General features: G+C 35.3%; 1 protein-coding gene across 9 annotated transcripts in view; it reads left to right on the forward strand.

Annotated features, from left to right (window-relative positions):
* Positions 1–23,450, forward strand: part of KCNT2 (potassium sodium-activated channel subfamily T member 2) — a 370,200-nt gene that overhangs the window by 320,672 nt on the left and 26,078 nt on the right. For 2 of the 9 annotated variants that reach the window (XR_014136444.1, XR_013553237.2), the window contains exons 26-28: positions 4,267–4,287; positions 21,555–21,855; positions 23,234–23,418. Coding sequence is in view for 7 of the 9 variants with exons in the window: in XM_078441196.2 (XP_078297322.1) it covers positions 4,267–4,287; positions 21,555–21,855 (322 nt within the window). In the remaining 2 variants the exon portion in view is untranslated. The remainder of the gene's footprint in view (positions 1–4,266; positions 4,288–21,554; positions 21,856–23,233; positions 23,419–23,450) is intronic. The other 7 variants (XM_078441196.2, XM_078441198.2, XM_078441197.2 and 4 more) reach the window with 5 other exon arrangements.

Here is a 23,450-nt window from a genome sequence, read left to right on the forward strand (position 1 = left end):
CTCAGATTCTGTGTCTCCCTCTCTCTCTGCACCCCCCCCCCCCCCCCCGCTCACTTGCTCTGTCTATCTCTCTCTCTCTCTCTCTCTCTCAAAAATAAATAAACATTAAAATAAATAAATGTTTAAAAAATATGTTAAGAAGGCAGACACAAAAAACACATATAGTATGATTTCTTGTTTATGAAATGTCATAAAAAGTGAATGTATGCAGACAGGAAGCAGATTAATAATTGCCTAAAGCAGGGTGAGGTGGAGGAAATGGGGAACCAGTTAATGAACATGATGGGGTTTATTGGGGTATTGGAAATATCCTGAAACTCACTTATGGTCATGGTTTTACAACTTGGTAGATTTACTAAAATATCTGAATTTTACATTTGAAAATTATCTATGTCAAATATATATTATTAGTAAAGTTATATATTGAAAAGTGATCACTAATATTAGAAAGATAAGATATTGCAAGGATGAAAGATGAACAGGAAACTAAATTTTTAAAAGAATATTTAGGAAAGAAGAAAACCTTGGGAACTGAAAATGTAATACCAGAGGTAAAAAAGTTCATATCATAAAGTTGAAGAAATCACCAGGAAACTAGAACAAAATTTCAAAAATGGAAACAGTAAAGAAAAGATAAAATTAGAGGACTAGTCCAGGAGGTCTAAGATCTGAATGATAAGACTTCCATACAGAGGAGATGCGGGAAAATTGAAGAAATATCAGTGTAATAACTTAAGAATAATCCCAGGATAGAAGTGTGTTAATTTTCAAATCAGAAGGGTCATCAAGTGCCCACTATAATGAATTAAAATGAATTCACATCAAGACTCAGCAGCATAAAATTTCAGAATATTAAAGGAAAGAAGATTCAAGAGGAGAGCAAGGGGTAGGTCACATGCAAACTATACTTGGGATTTTTCAACAGCATCTCCGTAAGCCAAAAGACAATGGAACAATGCCTTCAAGATGTTGAGGGAATGTTTCCAACTAGTTCTAGTTCCAATTCTGAACTAGAATTCTATATTCAGCCAAACCTTTCAGACTTGTGGAAAGGTAGGATAAATCATATTTTAGCATTGTCTTCAAAAACATTCTTCCCATGGCTGCTTTCTAAGGAAACTACTCCCACCAAAAGAAATGAATGCACTGAGAAAGGAATCATGGTATGGAAGAAACCAGACATTTTGTAGAATCCAGGCAACAAATATGAGGCTAAGGAAATCCCTCCCCAGGGTTGCAGTGAAAAGACCACTAGGCATAAGAGCAACCTGGAGTGGGTCAGAAGGTTTCAGGGAGATTTCTTCAGGAAGATGAAATCTACAGAATACCTTATATATCTCAATATCTTACAGAAAGATTAGACAATTGCCAAAGACCTTAGGATATAAGTACATACATAATTAAGCAGTTAATAAAAATAAGATAGTTATTAACTATAGGAATACAGTATTACTACTGACAGAAAAAATTATGCAGGAAATCAATAGTAATCACATTTCCTGTATAGCTCATCTGTAAATTGCATTTAGTCATAGTATGCCCTCAATTTTGATCTGACCAAAATTATATTTGAACAATTTTGAAATGATGGGAGATGGCAAAGGTACTCGAATAAGTGGAAAAGATTAATTCCTCTCCCTTCAGAGTATGAAGTGAATAGATGAAAGCAGAGGCTGAAAAAAAAAATTATCAGGCGTGCTATATAGAAACAGATAAAAACTACATATCCAGCTAAAAGACATAAAAGCAGATGAACTCTAAGGAAATAAAAGTGATGATAGTGGAAGCTTCTATTTCTCAAAACAAATCATAACATTTTCTGACGAAACTATGTATTTATAACTAATAAAAACAACTAATAGGTTTATAGTCATATATAGTCATATAAGACCCAATCATTTATTATTTTTCAGATTATACTATCAAGTGTTAAGTTCAGTCCTATCTTGTGGATAATTTTTTATTAAATGCCAACATTTCATATCAGAATGTAGTAGGGATAAACACAAGTGAAAACTAGGCCTTGCTACCTTGTTATTTCATGAAGTTAAAAAAAAGTACAAGTTAAAGTTGTATTTAACTTTACATGGGATTTCATGCCAACTCATTTTCTAGTCTGTCTTTAGTATCTTCTTATATTCAATGTATAGAAAAAAAGTTATTTTGCTTTGTCTGTGGGAGTAGGGGAAATACTACTCTAGCAGACATCTTTGAGAAGATAAATGATGATGAAGAATATTTATCATTAAAATTGTAACATGTACAAAAGACCTGGAATACAGTATGCTTTTTGGTGAGCTGTATACTGGTGGAAGGAGAATTCATACAAACACAGAGAATAAAGCATAGGTTCATACAGTGACTCAAGAAATCAGTCCATGGAAAGTAGGGTACAGCTGGATCCGCCCCCTTTTAGCTGGTGATATATCACCATGCCAGACTTCTACACCGTCTATATGTGTCTATTTAAGGGAATCTTTAGAAACATCAGAATCTCCTGGTTCAAAAAACACAGGATACACAAGGACTCATGCTGCTCTTGCTGACAAAGAGGAACTACATTTCTGTCCACAATCCTTTATCCACAATTCCGAAATCCAAAATATCTCACTTGAATTGTGAGATTTTAATGTTATTATTCCACTTACAGTTAATATTCTTTTTTTTTTCATGCTTATTTATTTTGAGAGAAAGCATGTGTGCATGAGCTGGGGAGGGGCAGAGAGAGAGGGAGAGAGAAAATCCCAAGCAGGCTCCATGCTGTCAGCACAGAACCCAAGGCAGGACTCGATCCGAGGAACTGTGAGATCATGACTTGAGCCGAAATCAAGGCTTAACCAACTGAGCCACCCAGGCACCCTTAAAGTGAATATTCTTACTTTTCATTGCAGAAATATTACTATTTTTTATCATGAAATGTTACCCAAGACCCACTAGGGACATTTCCTACCATACAGTATATAGTACAGTACCATTTTCCAAAGTCTGTTAAGTTCTTAATTAATAGACATATTTGTTCTTATGGTTGTTCAGTAAGAAAATGTGAAACTGCATTTACCTCGTTTTCCAGTGTACTGAAAGTCCCATTTGTTTGAAGTATATTGTAACCACTGAGAATTGTACTAGAAATTAGAAAAAGATCATTTTAAAGCACATTAAAGTACCAGTATCTCTTCGGTGTGCACAATAAATTAGTGGAATATGTTACTCTGATTGTTGGTCACCTTCACAGTTAGTAAATCCTGTAACTTTAAAGCATGTGATTTAATGGAATAGTTAATCATTGACTGTCCCATCTATCAGTCATTAACTCTTGACTATTAAGGTGAAACGTAGTATTTTTAAATGTACAAAATCACATTAATAAAATTATTTTAATAAGGATTAAGATAGAATAGTTTTGAAATTCTAGCTGCCCATTCTGCCATTATTCACTCAAGCAATGTTTTTATTTTCTTGGGCCATGTGTTAAGAATCCTGAGATCAACAGTTTTAAGGAGGCTGTAATTAAATGTTCATTATGCATTTTTTAGATTTGTGACAACAGTTAGAATGCTAGACGATTTGTCAGACTTGAGTAATGTTATATCAAGGAATATAATTGAAAATTTCGCTTCCACTTATTGAAAAGTGAATAGAATGTTATTCTTTAGAACTGAAGAATAAGATAGCATGACTTTTATATCCCCTAATTACTTAAGGGTTGTATGGTGGCTGGACAGATCAAGTTTTAGACTTCACAGCCAATGTGAAAGCTCGGAATATTTCTCAAAATGAATTAAATTTATGCATTGGAGAAAAACAATCTTATTACAACATCTAAATTTAGAAGTATTAAATTTTAGAAAACAATTTTATATGAGATGCAAATTTTAAAACAGTACAGATATTAATGCCAACAATGATTATTGAATGCCAATAATCATATCAAATATTCTCTCATGAACTTTATAAGCTTCTGTCAGTTGTTTTATTTTCTCTACTTGTACCACTTTTTCTTTTGATTAGAGAGACAGTTTTACCAAACAAACAAACAAAAAATAATCGAATAAGAAGTTTCTGGGAAGCTTTTAAAATAATAATCTATTCTTTATCTAATTTTATTCAGAAGCCCCGTGATAAACAATGAATCACATAATTGTAATGTGAGTGCTAAGTGGGGACTTGTCATATTTTGTCTTTGTTGCTGATCGTTTCATGTATGTATTGTTTAGTCATTGTTTAAACTGTATTTTGTATGTTTCTTTTTTCCTTCCTTTGTGTCAGTCTCGAGAAATAGCATCACAAGTAAGTATTTTGTCTCCCTTTCCTCAACCAGTTTAATTGTGAATTCAGAGCTGTTAAAAGGAAAGATATATTAATGATTGAATTCAATATTTCAGATATTAAAATAAAAAAAATTGATTAAGCTGAGGTGTTATAAATGCTCTATTTTCAAGTTAGTGTGTCTGTATTTCCCTAATAAGATTGTGAGATCATTTTACCTGTTTGTCTTCAAACAATGTTTATGTATTAATCCAATCATATGTTTTACTGTGTGATGTCATTACCTACTCATCACTTAGTGGCTGTGGATTGTCTGTCTGTCCTTGAGTGAGGGGCCCACCTTAAATGCAAGCAGCTGGGACTGAAAATGTGATATGAAACATACCTTTTTGTACACTTCCTGTGTAGGCTGGTCCCCCTAGAAGGGGTTATAGGAACAATAGGACGTGGGATGGCTTTCTCTAGCATACTTTTTAATGTTGAATTTATTCTTTAATAGTTTTAATTTATTGTCATGAAGAAACCATCAGTTTAGTGTTTGATAACAGTGATCAGTGCTAATAATTGATTTATTACAATGAAAACAAAGTTCTTAATATTATGTATGTGTACATGCACTTATATTGCTGAAAACCTTGATATCATCTTCCTGTGATTTGTATTTTTAATTTTATTTTCCACTTTCTTTGTATAAACTATGGTAAACAATTGTCATTATGGTCTTAGCACCTAACACACACTCCCAAACATTAACATAATTAATGTAACTATTACAAATCTAAGCATTTTCAACTTTAAAAATTGCATTTTGAATGTGAAAGCAGTGGTAGAATTCAGCCCATTAAGTGTAAAAGTTGTGTGCCAAAGCTGCCATCTGAGAGTACACATCTTTTTCAGCTTGTTGAATTTTGGAGAAAAGTTCTGTATTATATTATCCAAATTTTTGGTGTAATGACTATTGTCTTACCTATGTCATACATTTGAATCTATATAATAAATGCAAATTCTGTTCACTAACTTATTTTAAACATCTTAAATTATTTATTTAAAGTTTTAAAAGTTGCAGCTATTCTATTTTTCAGTATTCTTATTTTGTTTTATTGTATATTAAATCTTTTAGAATTTACTAAGTAATCACCAAGGAAACTTCACTTTGGGGTGCATGAATGATGCTTTAGAGGACTGCTTTCCGACCTATTTCACATGATGGTCCACACTGAAAATATAGTGTTTGTTTGGCATGAAGACGCTCAGGGGTTTCAGCTACCATGACTGCCTGCAGGTTGAGCAAATTAAGATCAAATTTTAGATCAATGTAGAACATATCCCTGGCACAGAATGATTTTGGGGAACATGTTTTAGAGTTTTATTGTTGCTTTTTTAGAATGTTTTATAACACTTTGAGTTCAAATGAGATCAAACATATATTTCTAAAGTTTTAAATTATACCAATATCTGACCTGACCAGCTGCACAAATGAAATTTCAAGTGCAGTGAATTGGCATCCAATATTTAATAAAATATTTGGTAATATGTCACAAGCCAAGTTGTTTCACCTTGCTTTTCCTCAAGGGATTCTCAGGTATAAGTCCAGATGTGGTAGAAACACAGTGGTAGAAACACTTGCTAGGGTTTCCTCTGTGTCCCAGGAAAAACAAAATTTTCATTTGGTCAAAAACTTTATAGTTTTATGTTTGGAAATGGACTGAATCTTTCAGATGTAGGTTTTGGCTATGTTGCAGTTCTACATATTGATTCAGATGTTCTGCATTTGTATTCAGGTGGTACACATCACCATCACCTCTTTTCTCTAACTTACCACTTGGGGGCTAAAAGGCAAAAGTTTGGCACATTGCTGAATCATGGCAGCCAATTGCAAGTTTACCCATGGAGGTTTTTTCTTTCTCATAGATATTATTCTAGGTCTAAACATCTTTCAGTCAGCTCCCTGTGTAAGCAAAGTGTCTTCCCTTTCATTTACTGGAGGGTTTGAGTCTTCCAATATAAGTATCGTTCTTGCAATACTTTTTATGGAGGAAAAAAACCTCTAATTGTACTGTGGATATGAAGACATTTATCTTTGTAATTCTGATTGTTTCTACAACAATTTTCACCTTTTTGAGCTCTAATTTTTGTTTTTAGGTTTTTTTCTCTCCCCATCAACTCTCTCCCTTTACCTTTGAATATATATGGGTTTCCCAAATTCTCAAGAAAAATTTCCCCTTTTATTCTTTTTCTTTCTTATCTTATTCTTTTTTTTTTTTTTTTTTTAAATATTTATTTATTTTTGAGACAGAGAAAGACAGAACATAAGCGGTGGAGGGGCAGAGAGAGAGGGAGACACAGCATCTAAAGCAGGCTCTGAGCTGCCAGCACAGAGCCAGACGTGGGGCTCGAACTCACGGACTGTGAGATCATGACCTGAGCCGAAGTTGGACGCCCAACTGACTAAGCCACCCAGGCGCCCCTCTTATCTTATTCTTGTTGTTAAAATCTGAGAAAAGCTCATATGGCTGTTTATTCTATTCCTTATCAATGTCTTCCACAGTTTCTCCCCACTACTGTATTTATTCTCTTCTTGAATCACTAAAAGTCTTTAGCCAAAATCATGGACATTTTAAACTAGTTTTAATTTATTTAGACATCATATAACCTTTATCAGGGTTCATTATCTTCTACATCTTAAAATTATTTACCCTCAGTTTTTATATTATGAGTTACTTTCTTTATGTGTTTTACCTGTTTTTATTGGTTCATTTCTTAAACTTCCCTCCCTCTTTCTATTGTTCAATTTCTGCCTATAACAGCTCATTTGAGATACTGCCAACGTGATCTCCCATCTGAAGGCTTGTCCTTAACCCGTTGTCCGTGGGATTGGCTCTGGAGCTCAAGACTCCCAAGTAGCTGCAGCAATCTAGGACTTCTAGGGCTGGTCTTCATCTTTAACTTCCAGAAAGTGCTCCATTAACCACCTGAGTTTAGGCTAAAGTTCATTGCAAGTAGTCTTACCTGGAGGCTTAATCTTGATCCCTGCCCAGTGCTAAGCACTTTATTATTTTATTTAATCCTCACCATAAGCCAATATGGCAGACAATATTATTCTCATTTTTTTAAGTTTATTTATTTACTTTGAAAGAGAGACAGAGCAAGTGGGGAGGGACAGAAGGAGAGGGAAAGTCCAAAGCAGGCTCCACACTGTCAGCACAGAGCCTGATGCGGAGCTTGAACTCACAAACCGTGAGATCATTACCTGAGCCAAACCAAGCATCGGTGCTAAACCGACTGAGCCACCCAGGCGCCCCAACATTATTCACGTTTTTAAAGCAGAGATATAGAGAAGTTAACTTGACTAAGGTCAAAAGCCCTGGAAATAGCAGACCTGGTTTTAGAATTTATCACTGACACCAGAGCCTCTTTTAATCACCAGGTCTCACTGTAGCAGCCTCTACCGGTTTCTGAACTACCTCTCTCTTTTCCACCATCTGCTCTGAGGTCCTCAGATGCTTTGTTTAAGAATCAACATGGGAACTGACACTGGAACCATAAGCAGGCATTTACTAAATGTATGTTTTATAGTCTTTTGGTCTTTTTCTACACTTGATCTTGCAACAGTCGTTGTGTCTTACGGTTTCAATTATTACCTCTATGTTGATGGATGGCAGATTTGTGTTTTCCATCCTTGTAATTCATAAAAATGAAGTCAAACCTATTTTCTGCCAGATCATGTTCACTTTGTTATCTACTAGGAGGTAAAAATATTTATTGAGCACCACTAGGCACCCGATGGCACCCATCAAGATGATTGGTACGTGTCAGTAAACATACAAGAAAGATTTCTCAGAAAGCTAACATGAAAACTTCATGTCTTTTCTTGAATTTAATTACTTCTTGGTGGATTTACAATATCTAAATTCTCTTCCCTTCAATATCTTGCATAGAACAGATTAATGATCATATTCCTTACTTTATTCACATGATGCATGATGCATATAGTGTATATTTGATGCCTACTATATCAAATCAAATTTCTTATTGCTGGATTTTACACTACTTTATATTCTAACCATTCTTTATTGATAATCTTTCTGTCCCTGTGTCTGCTACAGATCATTTATTCAGTTACTCTGCCTGACCAAATGAGAAATGAACTTGGTATCAGATGATCTGGGTTTAAATGTTGGCTTCTCCCTTTACTAGCTGTGTGTAAAATGGTCTCTTCTCAACACACAGCAAAGTGAAGACTAAGTAGGGAGCATATGATTATCACTTCACAAATTAGAATAAAGGGCAGTTGTGTGTTAATTATTCATAGCTAATGGCAAACGATTCTGGAGCAGAGTACATAGAGTACCATAGATCTTAATTCATCAGTTTTCACTGCTGCACCATTTTGAGTGGATGACATTCCTTAGAAAGCATTTGTATCAACACACTTAAATTTATAAAATAATATAATAGTAAGTATTCTTGTGATTTGGATAAATACTTTATAATATTAGTCAAACATGTATATATTCACTATATACCTCAAATGCATTCTAATTACACACACACACACACACACACACACACACACACACACCGTGAGTCTAAGCTCATCTGTAATTTTGTTTCACAATTTCTCTTACAGAAAATATACTCTTAGATCTTTTTTCTTACCTTATTTTACAATTATTTTAAAATATTTTCTGGCTTTTATTCTTATCTTGTGCATTTCCACCGCCAGGAAAGCATTTCTTACTTGCATTATGTCCTTACTCTAACTTAATAAGAATCTCATTGAAACACTTATTAGCAGGAAGCTGTTTAAGTGAATCCAATCTGTTTGATTTAATTTTACTACATAGTCATGACTTTCTGTCCACTTAACATCTTAAACTGCATGGAGATCATGCTTTCACTCTGCACAGCCATAAGAAGTAAATTAGGCCTTTAGTTACAGCTTTCTGTTGAATGGCCACTAGAGTCTACAAAATCAGAACCAGATGGAAAATTATAAGATTGATCTAGGTCTGCATAATGGAGTGGTGTTCTGTAAGCAACAGTATACTTGGATCAATAATACTGTTTTGTGTAGATTCTTTACATGAGAATGTGAATATTTATATCTGTGAAGTCTTATATCGTTGTATCTATTCTTTTTTTTATTTTTATTGTTTTAGAGGGGGAGGTGAGGGAGAGGGAGAGGGAGAAGGAATCAGGCTCCACACTCAGTGCAGAGCCCAACATGAGGTTCAATCCCGTGACCCTGAGATCATGACCTTAGCTGAAATCAAGAGTCAGATGCTCCACTCAGTCACCGAGGCACCCCCATTATGCCTGCAATTTAATTAAGACATTAAATATATCACAGAAATTTTCTTTCCACAGGCTCATTTATCCATAACTACCATATGTTTTAGGTCAGTGGTTCTCAAATGATAGAAAAAAGAAAGGGGGAGAGAGAAACAGTGTTTAAAATGGTGGAATTGGCCCATTAGAATCACTGTAATGGTTTTTCATGAATTTATATGCTTAAGTCCTTTTATTCTGGACTGTAAAATGCTGGAGGTGATAGAATGATATCCTCCCTAACTTGCCCTACAATGGGTAGGATCTGCCCCCACACACATATACTCACTGTTGAAACCATTGTTTTAGGCTGTGTATTCCTGTAATTCTGGAAAGTGGTAAGAGAAAATTGAACTGTGAAGAAGACAGAGCTGGCAATGAAAATATGATTCTAATAATGTAAGCCATTGGAATGCCTTTATGAGGATGTTAAACCTATGTGCTTATTCAGTGCTCTTCTATTTGTTGATTGTAAGTCAGTTTATTCAGATGTATAAGCTATTCTTTACACACACACACACACAAGTATGTATAATACATTAAAACCTAATCATAGAAACCCCAAAAGGGTGTTTTATGTAGAAAGCAAGTACACTCTTATGTTTATTTGTTTCTAGACATAAAATGGATGAATTGGTCAAAGAAAACCACTCTTTAGTTTCCTTATAAACCAAATTTAATGATGATGAAATCAATCTAAATTTGGGCCAGACTTTCATTCTGGCCTAGTGGACACACATCAACATGTGGCAGATGACAGTTAAAGTTAAATAACAATTAGAAGACTGAAGGGGTGTCTTGAGACCTACAAAAAAAGTACTTGTCAAATATGTGGTAATAGCAATTCTGATGCCGATAATATCACTTTCTCTTTAAAAAGACAAAAAACGTAAGCATTACTTGGAGCAGAAATGCTATACCTTCAGAGAAGACAAAAGCTTTCCACTACTACACAGTGAAAAAAAGTGGACATCATCTGACTTCAAAAGAAAAACAATGAGAAAATAGTGTAAAATAGTGTTAGTGGCATTGGTTAGTGACATTTTCATGGAAACATGACATAATAAAGGCATTTTCATTAAACATTTAAAATATATTTCTGAACACTACAACTTAAAAGAGTTATGCATACTTTAGAGAAATATTAACCTTTAAATATTGCTGTTTAGCAAATTCTTTTCTCAGGATCACCAGTCACTTCTATAACATACTTGTATGAATAAAAGGTGAGTAACTTTTATTTAAAAATCTCCCATCATGGGTAGTGCTATGGTCTTAAATAAGCTAATGACCTTTTATTATGTATTTTCCTCTTCCTCAGTGCCTCTATAACAATAGCTATTATTTATGACATATATAGTAGAGGGCAAAAAGCTGTAGTAAGAACTATTTGATAATAGTCATCACCCATTCTATTCCATAAAAAATGCTTCATTCTTGGCTTCCTGAATAGTCAATTTTTCTATACATTCTCATATTCTTAATTTCTTATTTCTCATCTATTTCATATTCCCCAACTGAGGATTCTGAGGTATAAAAGTTAAAACGAGGGCATTATCTCTAAACCACATCTTTTTTTTTTTTTTTTTTTTTTTTACCTTTTTTAAGGTTTATTTATTTTGGGGGGGGCGTGGAGAGGCAGAGAGAGAGGGAAAGAGAGAATCCCATGCAGGCTCTAAGCTATCAGCACAGAGCCCGATGCTGAGCTCAAACTCATGAACCATGAGATCATGACCTGATCTGAAATCAAGTCGATGCTAAACTGACTGAGCCACCCAGCCCCTGTGGCCCAACACCTATCTTTTCATTATTAAAATTCCCAACTTATATTAGTTAATCATAAATAGAAGCTTGGGAGGACTCTACAGATACAGCATAAAACTGCACAGCATAAAACTGTTGACAATTGACGGCAACACAACTCAAAAATTTTGCTGAGCAGCAGGAAGTGAAATCAGTTAATAAGCCTCAGCAAAAGAAGATCCTCAGTGGTAGTGGCCATTGCCTGCATACCTTGCTTGCTGTGCCAAATATTGAGATCAACCCTCATAGACAGGAGGGACACCTTTACCCAAATCTGGTAAAAGTGTTGAGACTGGCGATTCCACATGTGCACCAAGAGGGTAGGGTAAAGGGCCATAAGTCACTGTATTGGTCTGAGTCTTCCAGAGAAACAGAACCAAAAGGAGATATATATATATATATATATATATATATATATATATATATATATATATATATATGAGAGAGAGAGAGAGAGAGGTAGATGTGTTTGTGTGTGTGTGTGTGTGTTTCTTATTATAAGGAATTGGCTTATGCAATTATGGGGAGCAAGAAGTCCCAAGATCTTCAGTTGGCAAGCTGGAGACCCAGGAGAGCTCGTGGTGTAACTCTAGTCTGAGTCTGAAGGCCTGAGAGTCAGGAGAGCTGAGATGGAAGCTGCATTCAAGGGCTGCATTCAAGGGCTGAAGACTGGTGTTCAAAGTTGAAGCAGTTAAGTAGAATAGCCTTTTGTTCTACTCAGATCTTCAGTTGATTAAATGGGGCCCACCCACATTGGGGAGTACTACCTGCTTTACTCAGTCTACCAATTCAGATGTTAATCTCATTCAGAAACACCCTTACAGACACACCCAGGATAACGTTTGGCCAGATGTTTGGGCACCTGTGGCTTAGTCATGTTGACACACAAAATTAACCTTCATGAGTTCACTCTTTGTCAGTTAGGCACCTTATACATCTGTTCAGAACATGCTTAATCTCCAAAGACAATAACAAGGTCCTAATTCCTTTTAACATGTTAACATAACTATTTTGCGTACAAATAAAAACACACTAAGTCCTTCACCAAAGGGGAGCTAAAGTCCTTGAGTGATGTTTCCTTGTCTCCCTGATGTCTGTAACTTAAATAGTATGCTGTAAAATTAACAATACTTAAATAGTATGATATAAAGCCTATACATTTTACATTACATGATAAAGAAATAAGAGAGGGAAGAAAACAAAAATATTTCTTAACACACATGCACACAGTCAAATAAATTTATAACAAAATAAGGGAGAGATATGCATGACAATTGCGTTCCTTATTTCTGTTAACTATTCACTTGGTCATAGCTGGTACTTCCTTCCTCTACCTTTTGTATTCTATATTCCTGTTGCCTTCAGCCAGCACCTGTCTGGTGAGGTGGCTCAAATCTTCATTCCTGTCTAGTGGTCTGGGCCATTAGTAGTTCTATCTGGATTGGATTCTTGCAGTTTTCCATTGACCTAACCCACAGAGTACAATAATACTAAGAGAGCCCTAAAGGAGCTCGCTCCTTTGTTCGCAAAGAAGAGTAGCCATTCGCAGAGGATGGCAGGGTTTTGCTCCCAACAGCATCCCTATCTGCCAGCAACACTGCACACACCATTGGTTTTACTAGATCCTAGAGCCCAAGTGGCAGAGCACTTGCATAGCAGCCTGGACCTCTTACAGAGCCTTTTTTTTTTTGGTCTGGGCTACTAAAAATTGGCAGGTTTTGGGGTCACTCAGTAAATGGGCCAGAGTTAACACACCCAGATGAGGAATATGTTGCCTCTACTGTCCAAAAAAGCCCACTAGGTATTGTGCTTCTTTTTTGGTCCCCTTGAAATGTCACTGAAGTAAGAGCCCCCTGTATTTTTGCCAGATCCGTCTTCCACCTTCTGACATGCAAATGTCTTATCAGTAAGTTTTGGGTAGTTGCTACTTCCTGCTTACTAGGTCCAATCAGCATAATGTCATCAATGTAACTGGCGTGATATCTTGTGGAAGGGAAAGGTTGTCAAGGTCCCTACAAACTAAATTATGGCATAGAGCTGGAGAGGTGATATACCAGTGAGGTAGAACGGTGAAGATGTCCTTGGCAGCCGAGAGCAAAATGCTTCTGGTGTTTCTTATTGATGGAGATGGATAAAAAGACATGTACCAGATCAATAGCTACATACTAGGTACAGGGGATGTGTTAATTTGTTCAAGCAGTGAAACCACATCTGGTGTAGCAGCTGCAGTTGGAGTTAACTACCTAGTTAAATTTAGGGTAATCCACTGTCAGTCTCCAAGCTCCATTTGTCTTCTGCACTTGCCAAATAGGTGAGTTGAGTGGGGTTGTGGTGGGAATCACCACAACTGCATATTTCAAGTCCTTGATGGTGGCGCTGATTTCTGCAGTCCATCTAGGAATTTGGTATTGCTTTTGGTTTAATATTTTCTTCCACTGGTCTAGTGGCTTCTGCTTGCCCTTTCCCATCATAGTAGGTCAGTATGGTCAGGGAGCCAATGTGGGGCTGGAATTGGAAAAATATCATTAGGATGGGTTCTGGGACCTACTGAGTCCACTGTGTGACAGACCTGAGCTATTGGTCACATGACGACCATAAGCTCCTACCCTGACTGGTGGACCAAAGTGATGTTTTGAGTGTCCTGGAATTAGAATCATTTCAGAGCCAGTCTCCAGTAGTCTTTTTAAAAGGTCAGATTATTTCCTTTTCTTCAGTGTACAGTCACCCTGGTAAAAGGTTGTATGTCTCTTTGGGGAAGGCTGGGAAAAAGATTAACGGTATAAGTTTTTGGTACTATGCCAGATCCTTCCGCAAAAGGAACAAGCTTCTTCTCCTATGAAGCGTTCTAGTTGTGTAAACTGACTCAATTCTGGGGATTATTTGAAAGTCTGTGACACTCTATTTTTATGATTCAGGTTAGATTTTTGTTCACTTGACCTAGATGTTTTATGCTTATGCAGATCAGGTAAGAGTTTAGTGGGTTTTCCCACCTATTTTACCTGTAGGAACACCAGTGCCATGCGTCTGTGCAAGTCAGACTATTCTGATTGCTGCTTTGACTCTGTTGTCCATTATAACCATGCTTACCTTGGGCAGTTGATTGCTACCACTTGGCCCATGCCTCCTTGGGATCCAGCTACTCCCATTGCATTCAGGTTTCCCAACTGAGTGACTGCAATTATCAGACTATGGTCTGGCCCAGGGAGAAGAGTGATCTTGGAGCTCTTCAAGGGTACCGAGGCTCTGCTCACAAATTTATTCCTCACGATTGCGGTGAAAGGAATGCCTTCTAGACCCTCTCACTGTGGGTGAATATGTTTTAAGTGAAAAATCTACTCTTACATTCCAATCTTCTCACAACTTTAAATCCCTTGCTTTACATTAAACCAGATTAGATTCCGCATGTCCAACTTGCTTACTGTGGGTCACCTTTTGGTACATGTTTCAGCCAATCAACCAGATAAACTGTTAGAACCCTTTCTAACTCCCCAAGCTGAAACTTTCAGTGCAGAATCTCTACTTAATGAGTCCATATCAATAAATACTGCCTGATCCAACTTTATGTTTCTTCTACCATTGTCCCACACCCTTAATATCCACTCCCACACACGTTGCCCAGATTTTGGTCTATGTAAATTAGACAACTCTCAAGTAGTTCTTTTGGAGTATAACTTCCTAAACATGTGATGAAAAATAAAGTAGCTAATATATATGCCATCCATCTATCATGTACATCTTTAGGAATCACTTTACTAGGACACCTGATATAATAATACAGCCAATTAAAATAAGAACCACATTCCCTTCTCAATTTGTTCTTAGTAGCTCAGATCAATGTAAATTCTATGGAAGACAGCCACCATGTTGTTAGCAATTACATAACAATAATATTTAAGATCTTAAAGAAGAAAAAAGTATGATTTTCTGGGTCTAAAAGCACAAGGAAGGCTGTTAGGTAATTGAAACCCCTGTACACTGATTGTTTCTGAATGACAGTTTTAAAGGCCCAGGGGAAAAAATGAACCACAATGTGAGAAATAATATCAAGATGATAAATTAGCTAGGTTTCAAAATTCCACAGAGACCAAAGAAAGGAAAGATTTAATTAAACACACATTCATGCACACACACACACGAAATATTGCCAAGGATGTGTGAATATGCAACTTAATGTATAAATTTAGAACAAACAATAAAAAAGGAAAGTGAATTCATAAGCATAAGAGTAACTGATTAGGATTGATTTTCTTTTAGGGACAATAACAGAAAGATAGGTACTAGATATGGGGTGGGGGAGATGGAAGGAGAAAGAGGAGAAAAAAGAGAAGAGAGAGAGAGAGAGAGATGTATTCTGTTCAACAGTGCTAGAAAGCTAGGATAAGTCTGTGGATTATTTAGCACTGTCTCTAAATAGACAACCTGGGTTTTTTTTTCACTTGGACATAAAATTAAATTTTGACTTTGAGGTTATCAGATTGGAATGGTGAGTTACTAGAGGTTCTACGTGCTATGGGTAAACTTTATATTCACAGACTAGTAGATGAAATAGAACATGGAGACGAAATATCTGATTTTTAGATACAGAAAATGAAGTCAAGAGATTGAAATTAGTTTTGCTATTCCACCAGGTGATTAACTTTTAAAAAGAAGCTATCATTTGAGCCTTAGTTCTTGAGTAATTATTTGACTTTAGAATTTATATTAGAGAATTACTACAGAATTCTCTTGTTTGTTTTTGCATCGAAAATTGTGAAAATTGTCACTATTTTTCAAGAAGCTCAGTTCGTTTGTTCGAAGTCATGAGGTATTAGCCTGGTAGGACTGAAAATACAATGTAGTATTGGATTCCAAAGTCAGCATATTTTAGACTATAATGTTGTTTATTGTCTACTTATCTCTGTGATTCTGAAAATATGCTGAAAATACATCTAAATACAATGTAACTAGTTATTTTCTATCTTTTCTTAGATCACAGACTAAAGGAATTGGTTAATCTGAGCCTTTATAGAAAGTGGGGAAACATCTTTTTGTGAACTTTTTTTAATACAAAGAAATGTCCATGAGACCCCAGATCACTAGCCAAGGTGCACATGGATTAAATTCAGATGATCTCTCAAGTATTCTTATAATTTAACCTTCCTTTAAATTTTTTTATGTTTATTTATTTTTGAGAGAGAGAGATGGAGTGCGAGCAGGGGAGGGGCAGAGAGAGAGAGAGAGACGCAGAATCCGAAGCAGGCTCCAGGCTCCGAGCTGTTAGTACAGAGCCCTATGTGGGTCTCGAACTCAGGAAAGATGAGATCATGACATGAGCCAAAGTCAGTTGCCTAACCGACTGAGCCACCCAGGCGCTCCTAACCTTCCTTTAATGAAAAACATTAGATAGGAATTCTTTTATAAAGTGTTAAACTAACATACCTTTAGTGATTTCATTCTCCTCAGTTTTCTTTAACAACAATTCAGGATGTCTTCAATCATAAATCACATAGCACAGTTTAAGTCTATTTTAAAGCCTATAAAACTATTCTTAAGGGAGTCATGAATCTAGATTACAAACACTCACTTTCAAACTATTGGGTGAATTGATTTATTTTAAAATACCACTTTGTTCCACAGATTGCTCAATAACCTTATGACATGAATAACTTCAACAAAAAAAAAAAAGAGAGGAAGTTGAACTGAGTCATTTTGGTGTGTGTGTGTGTGTGTGTGTGTGTGTGTGTGTGTGTGTGTGCATGTGTGTGTGTGCGTGCATGTGTTTGTGTGTGTAGAGTGTGGAAAAGAATGTTTGATATATATTGTGATTCTGACACTTTCTACCTTTCTGAAAACAATGAAACTAAGCTGTTTTAGCCATAAGAAACATTTTCTGCCAGTTCTCATTCTTGTGAAAAAATATTTGTAGCCTTTTTAAAAGCCATATTAAGTTTGATCAATATTTGGAAAATAATATAATTTTTAAAAATAATAATGTTTTAAATTTATATGAAAACTGTTGATTAGCCATATGAATTTTTCATTTCCTTATTGAACTACATAAATATGTTCCCAGAAGCATTTCATAAAAAATATGTGTTAGTCCATTCAAGTTGTTATAGTAAATTACCACAGGCTCTGGGTAGCGTATACACAACAGAAATTGATTGTTCACAGCTCAGGAGGCTGGAAGTGGGAGGGTGGTAACATGGTCTGGTGAAGGCCCCCTTCTGATCACAGACATCTCATTGGCTAATCCCAGGGCAGAAGAGGCTAAGGATCTCTCTGAGGTCTTTTTACTAAAGGCAGTAATCCCATTCATGAGGGCTCAACACTTACAATCTAATCATCTTCTGAAGACTTCACTTACTAATACCATCACTTTTGGGGCTTAAGATTTTAACAAAGAAACTTTGAGGGGATACAACATTCAGATCAGACCATAGCAATAGCAATATGAAAATGTCTTTTTTCATTCTTGTAAACATTAGTATTAAATCTTGATTTTCATGTTAGTAATTATGTTAGTCTTCTGATAGTAAAAGTACAAAAATCTCACACCAGAGTCCTCCCATTATTCCTAGAAATAATAAAGAATAAGTTCTAGAAGCAGTGCAGAGCAATAAATCTCCCCTTCCACTTAAATACTTGTTCTCTTCTTCAGATTCACAAAACTTTAACCAAGGAATCTTTACGCCCAAGGAATCTTTGTTTACAACACCTTGATTTCTTGTAAAATACAGCTACTGATAGAGAAAACTACATCAGAAATATGAGTCATTCCTGTCTTTTTCATACCCATTTCTCACTTTTATATAACCCTTCATAATTATTTCTTCCTCTTGTCTCCCTTTTACTGTCTTTTCATACCAGATCATGAACCATAATATTAACTAATATTTAGTGAGCATTTTCTGAGACAGGCACTATATTGTGCACTTTTCAAGTATTATCTCTTAGGTCTCAGAAAAACACTGTGGGCAAAGTAAAACTATAATTACCACTTTTCATATAGGGAAATGGGCGTGATCTTAGAGAGTTTAAATTACATAACCACGAATGCAGAGCTGGTAAATGGTGAAACATGTATTTAAACCCAGGTCTATCTGATGGCAGTGGTCTTGCTTTTAAGCAGTCTGTCACTCTGACTCTAAATTCAGGAAAAAGTCCTACGATCAAGGCACTTCTTCGTCTCCCAGCACCACACTGTTTCCACTAGATTATGGTGTGTCATGTTAAAAACACAATAGAGGTAATCCAGATGATGAGATGGCAGCAAGAAAGTGTATCTATAAATGGACTTAAACTTTTTTTTAACATTTATTTATTTTTGAGAGACAGAGACAGAACATGAGTGGGGAAGGGGCAGAGAGAGAGGGAGACAGAATCCGAAGTAGGCTCCAGGCTCTGAGCTGTCAGCCCAGAGCTCAACGCAGGCCTAAACCCATGAACTATGAGATCATGAGTTGAGCCAAAGTCAGAAGATTAACTGACTGAGCAACCCAGGCGCCCCTAAATGGACCTTTTTAAAAAGCACACAGGTGTACACACACATATTTGCTACCCAGGAATAGAAAAACTAATGTTTATTTCCAGTGTAATTGTTATTGTCAATAATTATTCTAACTAGGATGTGTTATTATTATTATATGTAGAAAATTATAGTTGGCACATATTTTCTTTTTACATTGATGTGTTATAGGAATTTGCACAACATTTCAATGAGGTAGAAGATGGTTATTATTATTCTCGTTTTACATAGTGGTTAAAGCAGATTTGTTGTAGGAACAAAGCTAGGAAATATCCAAAATATCATTCAAACTTGTGATCTTAATACATAAAATTCATAAAATACATACTTTTCATTATGTCATATTGGAAATATGGAGAAAAACCTGCAAATTTCAAACACACAAGGAATAATCTATGTGTTGTCAGGTTCAAATTTCTTAAAATTAATCTTCAAATCCTTCAAATTCCTTTTTTCTGTACTTAAAGTGAAATATACAAAGAAATGATACTTATTTTATTGAATAATTGACAAAAAGGCCTTGTGATTCCTATGGATTTTCTTTATAAATCATGCCATTCCTTTCTTACGAAAATTCAAAACAATGATGAACAGGGTATTCAGTAATTTTAGCTTATACATACGTAGGCTTCAGTTCATGTTTTAGATGTTTGCTTGATACATTCCCTGGTATATATAACTAAGAAAAATCATTTGCAAAGACAGATAGGGTTTCACCCTCTACTTGAATTATGGGACTGGCAAGGTTACTATTTCCACACATTTGTAGGAAATCAAACTATTACTCACAGGGACTTTTGACTAGAAAGATCACTTCAAATAAATTTAAGATTAACAAAACCCTGCAAGCCAAAATGTCTAAATCTGTATGTTTTCATTTTTGCTACAAAGTACATATAAACTGAATCTACTGAACAAAGATTGGTATTATTTAATGATGGTAGATATTACTCAAGGGCTTATGTATTTTACTTCCACAGAAGAGGGTTTACAGTATATTATCAAGTAGGTGAGACTAGAGGAAGTTAAGACTCATAAAAGTATCCATGATTGCAAAACCAGGCAGCATCCAAATTTTATTACTTCCAATTTAAATTCTGTGTCTCAAATAAGTTTTCTAAAAACACTAAAATAAAATTTTCTCTTGTGGAGATTTGAAAGTTAAAACAAATTATTTTTAATGTCGCTCACTGTTTTGAAACAGAAATGTGGATGAATATTTAAATTTTTTCATTGAATTTAAGTGTGAGGTAATGTCATAGCTTGCCACTAGGAATTGTATGGAAGGCATTGACTGAGACTTGATAACTTACATTCACTTTTAAAGGGTTTTATTGGATCTACCTCCTGACCTTACTTAAATTGGTCATTTAAACGGTATTACTTTGAAACCCAGCAAAACATGAATGATAGAGCTAAAGTTCAAACTTCCATGCATAGAAGGGAAACACAGTTAGCAGATTCATGAGTATTGCCCTTATGTACAGTACAATTTAGGAAACTGTTCATTTGCATATGCATCCTTTTAGAAGGTAAGACCTTCAGCTTTGATCCATGTTGCATTTCGTTTAAATTCCTGGTATGAAAAGCAACATTTTGAAACAGGAAGCTTTTATTTATTAAGGGCCTACAATCAAAGGAAAGCTTCTTACTTTAAAAATCAGATTTAGTAGTAAAAAAGTAAATCAAAATACACTTTCTGAGTTTGTTTATTGTTTTTGCTTCCAATGGAGAATAGCCTGATTTAAATTTTATTTATGATTCTGGAGTACACTTGTGAAATATTAATATTTACAACAGATTTTCACTTAGAATACTGAGAACAGTTCCTGAAATACGTTTTAATATTTTAATGAGAAAAAGGTTTATGTCATGAATAGTTAATGCATGAACTAATTAAAAAGTGGTTTTGTTTTCTTCTGGGTCATATGAGTAAACTAAAAAAAAAAACACACTTTACAAAGTTCATTCCAATGCCATTTTGAGAAAGAGCAATAATTTAAAAATCTTTTAAAATATTATGAATTCCAAAAGTAAAACAACGTGCATTATATTTATTTAAATTTCATGTGAAATGCCTGTAGTAGATTTGGAAAAGTTCATTACATTGACTTTATTTGAATAAAATTTTAAAATATTTTTTTGTGGGGTGCCTGGGTTGCTCAGTCGGTTGGGTGACCAACTTCGGCTCAGGTCATGATCTCACGGTTCATGAGTTCGACCCCTGTGTTGGGCTCTGTGCTGACAGCTCAGAGCCTGGAGCCTGCTTTGGATCTGTGTCTCCCTCTCTCTCTGCCCCTCCCCTGCTCGTGCTCTGTCTGTCTCTGTCTCTCAAAAAATAAATAAATGTTAAAAAAATTTTTTAAAAATAATATTTTTTTTGTTTGTGTCTCCAAACAACTCTATGCTAGTAGGGTTATATTGCAGATGCAAAGATATCTGGTTCATATATAAGTTCAAAAAAAGTATTCTCAAGTAATATTTTTGGTGGTAACAAAATGGATTCAATGATCACGATTTTGCTCTTTCTGGGGAAAGTCTCCTGAGATATATAATTATACCAAGATATTAGCAAAAGATACCAGCATACCTCCAGGTTACAATTATCCCTAAAATATCTAATTATCCATATCCATTTCCTTTACAGTCTCAAATATCTATCAGTGTAGAAGAGTGGGAAGACACCAAAGACTGCAAAGAACAAGGTCATCACCGAAGCAACCACCGCAACTCAACATCCAGCGACCAGTCAGACCATCCCTTGCTGCGGAGAAAGAGCATGCAGTGGGCCCGAAGACTGAGCAGAAAAGGTCCAAAACACTCTGGTAAAACAGCTGAGAAAATAACCCAGCAGCGACTGAACCTCTACAGGAGGTCAGAAAGACAAGAGCTTGCTGAACTTGTGAATAATAGAATGAAACACTTGGGTCTTTCTACAGCGGGATATGGTATGCTCTTTAAAAGTATTGTGTGATATGGACTTGTGATTTCTTGCCATGGTTGTTGTGTAGCTGGTTCACATTTAGTAAGTTAAGAATCACATTTTTGTTTCACAGGCCAATTTGAAATAACTACTGGCATATATCTAATATAGAAAATTATGATGACAGCCAAAGTAAATGCAAAAAATGTTAAGTATTTGCATAGTTCTTTAGGCACTCTGCTGAACCTGTTACATAAATTATCTTAATTTGATTTTTCACCAAAACTCTTCCATTTTAGAGATAAGGAAACTTAGTCAATAACTTGCTAATTAGCTTGTTAATAGCGTGGCTGAGATTTGTAACCCGTTCTGTCATGTTCTTACACATGCACACGCGTGCACATGCACACACACACACACACCACATCTTATTCTAGGATCTGGGATAAAATGAATTTGAGGCATGGGCAAGCAACTAAATGTAGCAGTCACAGATGAACTGAAATGTCTCTATAAAATTTGTTTAGTTTCTTGTGGTCCAGGAACAAAAGTCTCCAAAAGCTTTAATTTGAAGCTCAAACAGTACTTGATATATAGTATAGATCTGTATCAATAATTATTATTTCCTATGTTGATCTGTGACTGCAGTATAGATCAAAATGCACAGCTGAAATAAAAAACAAAGATAATTTAAAAATACATTGTTTACTAGCCTATGAATTTTATTAAAAAAATTTGTCACACTTCAGAGTAAAGCCAAATGATAAATAAAATGGTGTTGTTATAAATATAACTTGGGTAAGTCAGAAGCTAAGATAATGTAAGTATTATGCAGGTTAAGGATAAAACGGAATGCACTCTATATTTGCCCCAAAGTCTCAACTTGAAACAGTGTACGTAGGGAGAAAGTTTAGTTGTTGAATTAGTTAGAGTTTAAAAGAAGTTAGCCTGTGTTTCTCTAAACATATTTACTGAGTACCAACTCTGTGCCAGGAACTATGCTAGGTGCTTTATGTGTATTTTTCATTACTCTTCATAACCCTGATTGAATAGGTGTCCCGTTTTACCCTAAGAATTTGAAGCTCAGAGCTTAAAGACCTTGCTCAAGGACATACAGTTGAAATGTATTGGAGTCAGGATTCCATATGTAATTGAAACAATTATTTTTTACTTAAGTGTAGTACAGACTCATCCGTGACCAATAATTTTAATATAATCATACAAGGTCTTACATTAAGAAATAAATTAGAAGAAAAATTTATCTTCTTTTTAAAATTTATATGAATAGCTCTTTGCTAATTTGATGACACTAAGTATGATTGTATTTCGTATAGAACTATAGTCCTATATTTGTGTGTACTTTTGTTAGTTATTATTCAGCTACTCTTTCTTTTTTTGGAAAGTTCTAGTAAATGATTGTTCATCCAAGTTCCAGCTGTGTTTCATGAACATTATAACCCAAGGCTGGTCCTGTAAGCAGTGTGGCAGATAACAGTTTGACTCTAAGAGACACAAAAATGCATGAACTGGCTGCATGGGAGAATCATCAGGGAACATATTATGTTTTTGCTAATGAAACTTCTATCAGGTACCTTGCATTTAGTTATTATCTGTGTTGTG

This window comes from Panthera onca, chromosome F1 (assembly GCF_046562875.1).
Source record: "Panthera onca isolate mPanOnc1 chromosome F1, mPanOnc1 haplotype 2, whole genome shotgun sequence".
NCBI classification, from domain to species: domain Eukaryota; kingdom Metazoa; phylum Chordata; class Mammalia; order Carnivora; family Felidae; genus Panthera; species Panthera onca.